This window comes from Eretmochelys imbricata, chromosome 11 (genome assembly GCF_965152235.1).
Source record: "Eretmochelys imbricata isolate rEreImb1 chromosome 11, rEreImb1.hap1, whole genome shotgun sequence".
NCBI classification, from domain to species: domain Eukaryota; kingdom Metazoa; phylum Chordata; order Testudines; family Cheloniidae; genus Eretmochelys; species Eretmochelys imbricata.
Genome location: NC_135582.1, coordinates 43,453,637 through 43,466,178, shown reverse-complemented (window position 1 = coordinate 43,466,178; position 12,542 = coordinate 43,453,637). Strand labels below are relative to the sequence as shown.

The 12,542-nt window shown below is 37.7% G+C and overlaps 1 protein-coding gene across 1 annotated transcript; it reads right to left on the bottom strand.

Moving 5' to 3' along the window:
* Positions 1–10,711: 10,711 nt before the first annotated feature.
* Positions 10,712–11,873, bottom strand: HOXD4 (homeobox D4). The gene is made up of 2 exons (XM_077830020.1): positions 11,399–11,873; positions 10,712–11,016 (listed from the first exon to the last, which is right to left on the bottom strand). The coding sequence occupies exons 1-2, from the start codon at positions 11,805–11,807 to the stop codon at positions 10,712–10,714; spliced, it is 714 nt and encodes a 237-aa protein (XP_077686146.1). The 5' UTR covers positions 11,808–11,873.
* Between the last annotated feature and the right edge of the window lie 669 nt (positions 11,874–12,542).

Genomic DNA, 12,542 nt, shown 5'->3' with positions numbered 1-12,542 from the left:
AAATAGCTCCAACTCAGATCGAAATAAAAAACAGTTCCACATTCTCATGGCTTCTTTAATGCTTCCAGCACCTCCACTAGTTACTAGCTACTGTACCAACGTTCTTTGCCTCTTAGGGGGAGGAAGTGCAAACATGGCAATTATGAATTGTAACCCCCCCCCAGCAAAAGGATGTAAATCCATCTAGCGCTGTACAGTGTAAGTGATAACTGCATGCATTTGGCATGGGTAAGGAAAAGCATGCACAGGTCCAGTCATCACACTAAGAAGAATGGAAATTTACTAGAAAGACCACAGCGCCATTACCACGGCGCTCATACATTATGTATATCTGTGGTTATCTCGGGTTTGTCACACCAAGAAAAAAACAAGGCACAGCACTACTGTACAGATCTGCCACCCCCGGCTCTGATCTACTAATTTAGGAAAGAGGTATAAAAATCCAGTTGGAACTACCTTTTAAATTCCCTATTTAAGATGCATAGAAAACTAAGATAGAAATTTAGCCTGCTGTACACACACACACACAACCAATATTTGTGGATCAAAATGAACATTTTGCATTTCATTCTGTAATGTGTCGACTAAGGAATTTGAGAACATGAAGAGTGTCAGAAAATCCCCCACAAAAAAAACCCCAGGTCATTATAAAGACGATATCTAGCAACCATAAGCCTTTGAAATGACCTTTGGCTTGTAAAGCAATAACTCACCACTTAATGAACAACCAACGGAAGCGCCTCCGATAGCTCACAACATAACGGAGCTTGCAACTTTCCACCAAATCTTCTCTGTCCCTGTCCAAACCCAATATGATGCAGCATTCCCCCTCCAATTCACCTTAATTTATGCTGGCAAACTGGAGTTTGGGAAGTAGAGCTTCATGATTACACACGATGTTCTACCAGGTTCCTGGTCCAAGGCCTGTCCCGGTAACGTCTTATATAATATATTCACGTGGGCGTACGTCAACTTTAAGTGCTTTATTTTTTTTTTTTTATAACGGAGTTCATTAGAAATAGAATAGTACGTTACAGTGTGTAAGAAGAAAGCATAAATTCGGTACCCCTTAGCTCTTGACCGGAGAGATCATAATATTGTTATCAAGTCATTGTTATCCGCTGTTGATTAATATGGTAAGTTTTCATTTTGTGTCTAATTAATTATCGACTTCTGATCCTTTTCGCAGCAGCACTTCAGCAGTTCAGTGATATCATCCTTACTCTAGACAGGGGTTACTTTGCAACCAATTTTGCAAAGATATATTTTCTACCCTAACTGCGAGCAACATCCGAAATTTGTATTTGTAAGCATCTGATGGTTAAAGACGTTGGCTTTATACCATCTTACCGAAGCTTCGTCAAAGAAAGAGACCTGAGCGCTGATAAAAAGTTGCCAGGGATAAATCTTTAGAACTATTCAGGCATGGACCCAATATAGGTATTATTGAAATTTTAGGTGAAGTTATAAGTGAGTGCTTCCATCGAGCCAAATGAAATGCTGCTTGCAGTAATTGGATTCAACTGACTAACTTGGCAGGCCAGCAGCTTGGAGGCATCCAGCTAAGAAAAATGTTCCCTGCCTTTAAGTTCTGATCGAGCAGAGCACACGCAATTGACAAAACAACTTTCTTTCAGTCTTTTCACTGTTCTGCATAAATATGGATGAGCATCTAAAATGAAGGAAGATTTGCCTAAGAGATATAAAGACTTCTGTTCAGATTTTGTCCAACAGTGCCTTATTCTGAGCTTCTGTTACCCAACACAAAGGTTGGATGTTATATTATGCTCATTTCAATAAGTATAATCGGGAAAGATCTTCCATAATTCATACATTTTAAAAGGTAGCAAGTTATTTAAAACATGAACTTTGCATTTAGTGGGAGGTTCTGGCTATTTTAAACAGCAAAAAGTTGAGTTAAGGTTTACACATATTTCTGTGAGATCCATTTACTTTTATTAAGCAAAATAGGTATGGAATTTGTTTGTATTTTATTGGTTTTAGACCCCAAACCCTCCACTAAATATCCCCACGCTCTCTCATTTATCAGTTGATCAAACTATGGAAATAGGTTTAAAGAAAACTTCTTGGTGCATGAATAGCAAATAGTACTTCAACAGCATGTGTGACTGAAATAAATAAATAAATAAATAAATAACCAGTAGCTCAGATAGAAATACAGCATCAAATGATAGGTATGAACCAAAGGCTAACCATACGTGAGTATGCGAGTGGATTTGCGAAGAGCATTCAAGAAACCATATGTGGAGGCTCCCTTACCGGTGAATTTATTTCAAATCGTACAGTAAAGATCAACCCGGCTACACCCTGCCCAGCAGTCCAAGTAAGCGAATTAATAGGATGCTCTATAGTATTTTGGCAGTGACAGTACATGACAAAGTTTTTCTTTCTTTTATTTGTTCAACTGTCATTCCATACTTGAAACCACCAAAAACAGGTCCAGGGCAAATATATTCTCCTGAACGTTTGTAAAATGTTTCGTTTCCAAAAACAAAAACAAAAAAACAACCCCTCCCCCCCCCCAAAAAAAACAAAAACACCAAAAAAACAAACAAACCCCCCCCACATATCATTAAGATGATACTGCTATAAACGTAGATGGAAACATATTTCTATACATATTTTTCAGTCAGATCACAGATTACTAGCCAGTTATATTTAGTCTCGGACTAAAGGCGATAATGCAGATCTATGGTTAAAGGTTCCATTTTGTCATGCAATTGCTTACCTGTGTATCAATTTATCATAAACCTGGGCTCCTCGGTCTCAATATCTGTGCTTGCAGTTGTTAGAATATACCCTTCACCCTTTGTCCGCAGACAGTCCTGTCCTAAACCTGGGCTTGCGGTGTGACAGGCATTTTCATACACCAGCATTCCCGATAGAATGAACAGAGGTTCAGCCTCAACTACCAATAAACGAGGGCGAGTGGAGTTCGGAATCTGTTGTTGTTATTGTTGTTGTTGTTTTGTTTTTAATTCATTACAACAGTCCTTGGCAATCAACCCCAAGGAATAAAAGTCAGCAATTGGCCGGCGAGAGTGCTTTGTTTTGGTTTTAAATCGTGCGGCCATTTATGATTTTTTTTTTAGAAGAGCAACAGAAACCCCTTTATAATCAGACATATAGGCGCTGCCTTAAAATACAAGCATATTTGTTCACGTGACCCTGAGAGCAGATTGTTCTGATTGAGGCTGGAACTTTCACAATGTCCGTCCTCTCTAAACCCCCCAGAATTCACATGTTTGGGGATATTACACAGGGATCCAAAAGCACCCATAAGCTTCACTTGAAAGCAAGGCAGCAGTCCAATGCAAATCCGTCTCACATTCCTGGGTTGTATTATTGTTTTAGGTACCAAATGGCAACAATTCCTTCCTGACGTGTTACAAATCCCTTTGGATAAATTGATCTTTTAGGTAAAGTACTTTGAAGACCTTCTCTTCCTAGATAAATCAAGCATTCTTAGAGCTTCTGGACAAATTGAACTACCACAGCAACCCCTCAGTGGAAGGATCCCTTAGTCCATGAACACTCTATAATCTCTATTATGTCAATCTTTTTTCCTTGCGAGTAAAACAAATACACAAGACATTAATTTGAATGGTAGATTTTTTCAGCCATTGCCGATCAAATACATGATTAAATCAGAAATGTCCGATAGAAGATGAAAATAATGTTTGGATTTTATGTAACCGAAAATATGGTTTAATAAAAACTCTGATGCACAAATGTACACTACAAAGCTGTCTGAAATGTTCTAGGTTTTACTAGTATGCACTAATCTTTGTTTTCTCCTTCTCTATAGGAGGAAATATTTAGGTAAACTCGGATTTTCCAGATCGGAAGACTAAAGAAGCCTTAGAAAAATCGCCTTACTTTTCTGTTTGTGCACTGAGTCTGATCTCTCTCTCTCTTTCTCTCTCTCTCTCTGTGTATATGTATATACATATATACACAGAGAGATAGAAAAAGCACTATATGTATATATGAATACCTATACATGTACACACAGAGTTAGAACACTCTTTCTATATGTAATGAGTGCATACAAATGTCCTGAACAGCTCAAATTCTGTAAAAATGTATTTTAGTTCTTTTGTTTGATTTTCTAAGGTGTCTGTAGCTATAAATACACCACATCTAATCTAGGATCTACTAAGATTTCATTACCATCCAAAGCATTGAGATCTGACAGTAACGTATTACCTTACAATACTACCCTTAAGTGTATTGTAACATTTATCTAAATTACTTTGCTTTTCCTGACTTTGCAAACAAGTTATAAAAAGATTGCAGTCCAGTAACTGAAGCACGCGTTCAAGGTAAATTATTGTTTCGGACTCCGGATTTGTAATCTTGTATTTCTTGGAAATGATGTACTTGAATCTTGCATCACGTAAAAGTCAATTGTTCTTTGCATCATTTTCTGCCAGCCATATATTTCACTACCAGTGTATCTATCTGTATATCTATCTGTATTTATATAGAGGTATGTATGTATGTATATATGTATGTATAGAATAGGTTCGCACATTTTCTAATGACGAAAATCTCGTTTGCTCGTTACACAAAAGTGAAAGTGCAAAGTGCGCCATTAATCAAGTAAAGATCGAGAGGAGGGATTGAGAAGAAAAATCTCCCTTTTTATGCTTAATTTGTAAATATCTCTTAGCAAAAGTCACACGCCACCGACGGGTTCATTTAAGTTATACTGCATAAACATAACAACAACAAGAACAACAAAAATTAAGACAGTGAGCGGGGACAGCAAAAGCAATAAAGAAGTGTGAAACTCCCGCCATACTAGGACTCAAGCTTTGAGTGAATTTGTCTCCAGTAAAGGATCTGAAGACTCCTTCAGTCGGAGCATATGTTCATAGAGCAATAAAACAGAAAGATTTACAGTCTTCGCCCGCCCCCCAGCAGCCTCGCACCCTTTCAGGAATTACTTACGATGATTTATAACAACAACTCTGGCAATTGTCAAACTGATCAAATATCCCAGGCTATATACAGGAATAAACGTTATTATTAAAGGGTTTCAATTTATGTTCGGGGCCATGATACCGCGTGGCTTTATGGAGTTTGGTTTCTTTCTGGGCAAAGAGGATAATATAAACTTCATTGATGAAAACAGAGGAGTTATCGTGAAGCAGCAAAGCTGGTTTTTAGTCACCACCAACGCGCATACGCGTTTGTCATCTTTGAATAATTGAATTAATGTGTTATTGTTTGAATGTATAATTCATAACAGAGGAAACTTTGCCTCTGTCCTGCCACCGAAACGGAAGTCATAAAAGCTACAATCTGGGTTTTTAGAAATTACTCCAGCGAGGGATAATAAAGAATATCCTGTTCGCAGAAAGTATTTCCAACTGACTATGGGGTTTAACAGAGAAATCTCAGCCTTGCGGTCTGTGTTTTATAGGATGGGGAAACATGGTTTCTATATAAAAACTGCAACCCTCAATTTTCTTTCAGCGTGGACTACTGGTTCAAAGTTCTAAGAGTGTGTATCTCCCGCAAAATGACCTAAAGACTGGGGGCTTTTCATAGGGTTTTTTCCCCCTGTTTTCAACATCCTCTCCCCGCCCCCCCCCCCCGCCCCGCCACTCTCTCTCTCTCTCTCTCTCACACACACACACACGAATGCTCTGCTAACCATTTCAGATAGAAACCGAAAAGGACCAGATCAAAAGTGGGCATTTATCTGACGAAAATAAAAATAAAAATAAACCCTTCCCTTTGTGTAACGGTAGCAGTAATGTCGGGGGAGGGGGGAGAAGCAAGCTCGGAATTCATTATCTGCTGCTTAAAACCTGCCTTGGGTAAAATTTCAACTCAGTTTTATAGCCTTCTATTATGACGCAAAGAAAAATTTACGACCCTTGCTTGAAAAGGAGTTCAGGGCCTTTTCTCACCATTTTAAGAATGGGCAGCAGATGCCCTGACAGCCAGTATTGTTCCCAGTAAGACATAAGCAACCAGTAAATCTTCTCCCATTTCACCACACATACAGCTCTTAGTAAACCCTTTCCTTTTCTTTTGCCTTCTTGTTATCTCTACGTATGCACGCACACACATAAACAAAAAGAGAGCCTTTGCCCAACATCACAATTTTTCATAAAGTGTAAATCTTTTCCTCTGAATCTAAGGTCACCACACAAGCCTAGACCAACTTCTGACTATTGCATGGTTCCAAATCGGGAAGCAAAGGGTCCTATTTGTCAAGCATTTGACAGCTAAGTTCATTAAGGATTAAAATATGAAGGAATAAAAAGTAAAATGTTTACATACCAAGCTTCTCTTTTTCGGCTGCTACCAAAGATATAGGTGCGCAGGGAAAGAGCCTGCACCCTTTGTATATTATATTCTTGGGATCTCTTCAGTTTTCAAGTCTGATAGAGTCCTTTGCTTGGCAGATTAATGACGACTCCGTGTTTCTTAAGGGACGTGCTGAATTAATTATTTCGTAAATCACGTGGTCAGGACTTGTAGAAATCTATTCTTATCATCTTCCTTGCACTTTGAATTCTGCCTGTTATGACTGTTCCTAGCAAGACCGTTTTGGTCTATACGGTTACAAAAATCAGGGGGGAAGGATAACAAACATGGCCGTTGGAAGCTCTGTGGCTCTGCATTAAAGGTCCCTATTTACTGTACTGTACAGTGAGTGGTGTTTGCTATTGACTCTGCCTTTGCTCCTCATTCTTACCTTAACGACTAGTGGTGATATAATATACAGAATTGTATTGATGTATTGGTAGTAACAGGAGGAGCCATTAGACACAAGAGGGTCAAAGTATAATCAGAAAATGTGTCTGAATATTTAAACTTAAGGTCTGGGTACTTAAAAATACACGTGCACGCATATCTTCTCCCCCTGCATTCCATTGTGTTCAGGGCACAAGCCTTATTTATTGCATGATGTTCATTTCACATTCCAAGAAGGATAATCTATTTTTGGACTCATGCCTTGGCCACTCTTCAAGAAAACATAAGTCATATGTGACATATATCTGTGCTAAAAATAGTGCAATCGACCTCTTGTAGTAAGAAATTGTTGTCGTTGTTGTTTGAGGTGCTTATATCAAAAAGAAAGGAGGAGTCTGCTACAGGTTTATAGGAAAGTTCAACACTCTATATTTGGCTTTTATTTGTGTCTTATTGAGATCAGCAGAAATAATTAAGCCTACTTCTAATTTTAAAAAAACCTATCCCCTTTCACTCCGATTTTTAATTTAAAATTAATTTATGTCATCACCCACCTAAAGTACACGCCACTTGTGTAGGGTTCGAGGTAACTTCAGGTGTGGTTTCTTAATACTTACCAAGAGTGCATGCATCCGTGTGTCACTTAAGAGTGGCTTGTTAAATGTAAAACATTAACAAATGGATGATGGGCACTTTCACTGCGGCCTGAATGTAAATACAAACTTTAGTTTGTCCCAAAGTCACACCATTCTAGTCAATGTCATTAGAAAAACTGTTCAAAGGGACAGCTGGATATATTACTTCGGGATTATAGATAAGCTTCCATGTTTTTACTATATTATGCAGGGGAGGGCCTGTATGATTAGAGAATGGAGATCCATATGATAAGGACTATTTGGCCAAGGTACAAAATAGAATGTGTTTCTCTACACCTTTTATTATTTCAAATATATATATGGAGGACTTACATCAAAACTACAGGAGACAGTTAGTATAAATAATACTTTAATCAATGGCAGCAAAACATTGATAAAGTCCATAAAAAGATTCACACGTTGACAGATATCATAGTATTGTTGGACAATGCATTCTTATAACAAAAGGTTACACAACATAGTATCCGTGATAAGCAAAAAGAAACGTCTTTACTTCTTAAGCTATATAACGTAACCTCTCCGGAGAGTTAAAAACACTTCTGCCTTTTCTATGGAGTAAAACGGGGATAACAGCAAATTAGTGTTTGTAGTCATTGGTACACAGAAATTTACATTCCTGAACCTTCAGAACACTGGCAGAAATATAACTAACATATTTTGGTACACTGGTGCCTCAATTCAAGTATTTTCAGAGTTTACTAATGTGATTGTAACCAAGTAAACTTCAATTCCTGCTCAAACTGGACTGGCACATAGGATTTTAAGAGCTGTGTCTGAACCAAACATTCGTCCAGAAGATATTAACATTTCAAAAGACAATGGGTCAACTTCTACTCTCAGATATATCCTTGTTTTACTTCAGTAGATTTCAAAGGGGGAGCGGGGAGAGGCTGCACCTGAGAGCAGAATTTGACCCTTTCACTTTAGGTATTCATCTCAACCTAAAACATACAAAACAAGAATTTGTTTCTCTGAGCAAGTTACTTTAAAGAATATTACACAAAGGAAGCCAAAGTTGTGGACTTCCCCCGCAAAATAACGTCTGCATGGTTCACAATGTGCTCAGCACAGACATTAGGTAAACAATAGCAGGATTTATCTTAAATCAGACTAACCGGGGCTTCTTTTTCAGATTAATTTTGACAGAAAATACATGATTTGTGACAACTGTGTAGAGTTAACCTTGATTTTAAAAAGAATTGCTTTCAGCAACTTCGAAACTTGTCTGAGGAAAGCCCTTCCCAAAGGCTGCATCTAACTGCTCTCCATGTTAGAAAAAAGGAAGAGTAGTTAGGGTCCAAAAGGTTAAGGGTTTAGAGGTCACTCTTCCCGGCTGAAATACAGCTAATCGAATAGAAAATTTGTCCTCTGGATGAACCTGTTTCTGCAATTTAGCCGAACTTCAGTAAAATACCTTTTCAGCTTCTCAACGTGAAAGCTTCAGAAAAAAGACGTCTTTACTATGTATGAACTCTGTGCTTTTTGTATTAGAAACAATGATGCGAATAATGCAGGAATATCCATCTTTAATATCACGACGTGGAGATTCAAGTATGGCCATGTGCAAGTCTGAGAACTAGGCTAACCCTAAGGAAGAACAAAGAATTGTCTCCAGGCTCTAATACAAAAGACCAAGGCTCGTAAGATACTTTACTGAATTCTAGGGATGAGCAAAGGGCAGAAATTAATCCCTGACCACAGTTAATTTTGCCAACTAAATTATTTTTGAAGCTCTTGCCTTTTTATTTCTAACCTATATTAAATCATTTTTCCTACTGTTTTCTCAAGTAAAATGTCCAGATAGTAGTTTATTGTCAACATAGTCCAACTAGAATACACTTTTGAACTTTCGAAATAACTCAGAAATGGCTATCTTTTATATCTTTGTATAGAAATAAGAAGGTTAGGTTAAAAATAGAAGCAATGTCCAGTTAAAATAGCTGGTGCACTGGTATAACCTCTTCACTGTTTTCAGAGTGCAAGAGTAATGGACTGATCTTTAAATCCGTCTACATTAAGGTGTAAGTTAAGAGGGCAAGTTGATTTTGCTCAGTTTATTAGCATTTTAGAAAAGAAATAAGAAAAGCTCATTGATAAAAACTTTTCAATGGTGCAAAAGACATCCCCGAACAAATCAAAGTACATTAGATTTGTTCAGTTATTATAAAAACGTTACATTTTCCCCTGAAAATAACTTTATTTCATTTCTAAACGTTCAATCCAAGCTCATTTTTCTTCTTAAAAACGAACACCCCTCCCCAAATCATATTTCCCATCTCTCCTAAAAACAATACTTTAATTAAAAATAGGACATGAAGCAAAGAGTATGTCATCTATTATGAAGATAGAATGGCTTAAATAATGCCAGAAATCGCTTTGGTTTTCACTCTGGATGTTTATTTATCTATTTTACAGCTTTCTGTTTGTTTTTTTCTTAAATTAGGAAACGCTGCTTTAAAGTATAGCGCCGAATAAAGCAGGCATTTAAAATACAATATAAAGAATGTAACTTCTTGATGATACATTTTTAAGATTTAGGAACGCTTTCCTATTTACAGAAAAGGAAATCAGTAAAAGAGACAGAAAAGTTCTGTATGTTCAGGTTAACTGATCATGATGCATATGGATACAGAAAAGAAGGAATAGTGGATTTCACCTCTCCTCTTGAGTATTTTTGGTTTGACTGTTTTTCTTTTCTTTCTTTCTTTCTTTCTTCTTCCTCTTTCTAATTAACAATAAATAAATACGCTAACATAAGCAGAAAAAAATAACCCGTTTTCACTTCATGTCTATGCATTTGTTCTGAGGTGTTATGGAAATGAGCAAGTGTTTTCATCACACCATGAAATGTAAAGCAGCACAAAAAGTTCACAAATACTAGTCTCCTTAGTTTAAATAAAAGACTAAGCCATAGATTTCTGTCTTGAATTTGCCCAAACGCATAATCCCAAAATTGTATGGGGCAGAAAAGGCAACAAAAGCAAAATACCGGAATAAAGCATCAAATCTCAACTTTAAAATTCAAAGCTGAACACAGTTTCATTTTCAATGATTTATTACTTTTTTATGGACCGAAGATCTCACTTAATATTTTTCCACTTCCCACTACCTGTAAGAAGAGTTTTTAGGCTGTGCTAACGTAGGTAATTCAAATAAAGTCCGAAGTATTGTCATTTTGTCTCCTTTGTACAACAGTACCTTAAAGCAAGATGACCCTCTTGAGTCTTTAGCTGCTACATGCAGGTTCTGCTTGGATAATGGCAGTTATGTACAGTACAGTTCCGAATCAAAGGATGAAATGGAAAATTTCACCTCTTCTATAAAGTTGTCAAGTCCGTCTGATGGTCCTTGGAAACAGTCTGTAAATGTTGGTTTGAACCAGATGAAGAAGACCTGCCCTTAGTGTTAGGCAGTTTGTGGTCTTTTTTCCACTTCATTCTTCTGTTCTGAAACCAGATCTTGATCTGGCGTTCAGAGAGACACAAAGTGTGGGCTATTTCAATACGACGACGCCTAGTCAGATACCTGTTAAAATGAAATTCTTTTTCCAGTTCTAGGACTTGCTGCCTTGTGTAGGCTGTTCTGGAGCGTTTAGGTTCCCCTCCGGTGGAATTGGGATTCACTGAGGAAAAAATACGTATAACTTTAAACAATCTAATCTTGGCTTTCTAGTTACACTTCATAAAACAAACCTCCCAGGCTACCAAGTGGCTGTTATGTCTGATCACATTTCCCTACAACAGGCGTGCATGTTTCCTCAGTCTTTATATAGATAGATACTCTGGAAATCTCTTCCATGCTCCTAAAATGGAGTTTTCTCCTGCACAGAAAAGAGCCACATGGCCAACGGCCTGCTTCCTCTGCAATAAAAATTTATGACGAGTATAATTGGCTACCTCAGTTTAAAAACCTCATCTCGTACTAGTCTTGGAAGGACTTTAGTAAACATCTAACCGGATTAGCTTAATCGGGGTAGAAGAGCAAAGTAGGAAAATAATCCTTACCCGAGTTAACATGGACTTTCTTCATCCAGGGATAAACTACTGCTGGCTGTTTAATTGCTGACCCGTTTGGGGTTTTGAGGTTTTGCTGCTGGCTGCAGGCTCGCGAGTTGGATATTGGAGGCGGCAGACAATGCTCTGCTTGACCGGGGAAGTGGCTCGGTGGGCCGGATTGCTCCTGTCCATGACCCCGCGGCTGCACTGCAGAGTCTTGGGCATTGGTACAGCTAAAGGGCTGCTCGCTGTAGTTTGACCGTGGATAGATTCCCTGATGCTGAAAATCAGCGCCCTGCGATGCACTGTAATAGTCGGAGCCCTGCTCAGCTAAGTAGTTATTCTGTAAATATTCCTCGCAAGGAGGAAATTTAGGATCCACATACTTAGAGTTCACCATATACGAACTCATGGCCATTAATTTCTGAAGGTAGAAAATACTAATTTTTCTCGTGTTGTCTTTTTTTCTCCTTCCATAGAGCCCTCCTACTTGCTGTCAACTGAATAAAGTTAGGCATCCATGTGACTGGCTCAGCCAATAGGGAGGCAGGGAGTTTATCACCGGATTTGTGTGCATCTCATAATTTCCACCAATTTAACTAAATATACGTGTAATCAAGTGACCAAAATTCAATATAGTTTATTTTCAAAAGCAGATATTAATATGTTAAGAATATTCATCAAGCGATGACCGCTTCATTGACCCTCAGGTAAATCAAGCTTTTTGTCTGAATTGACTTTTCTAACCTTTGATGCCCTTTAGTCTAATTCACCAGCAATAATTTCAAACATGGTTTGTTACATTTGTCAAACAAAATATCGAAAGAAATAAAGACCGAGAAGCTAAAATAGCATTAAGGGGAAGGAAATTGATAAGGAAACAAGAAAAAGAAAAGACATCAAAGAAGAGGGTAATATGATGTACAATAGACTTGTCCTGTCTTTGTCTTGCAGAGGTCATCCAAAAGTTACCAGAATCTAGTTCTGTTGAATAAAATTAGGCAATCAGTAACTTCTACTTCACTTTGCAAGTCTCAATATTTAAAAAAAAAATCACGCAGATAACAAGGAAACATTCATTTTTAATCACTAAAGTCCAATCAATTGAACTCGAGATGGCATTTAACTTTATATACAAAATTCACAGACGTAA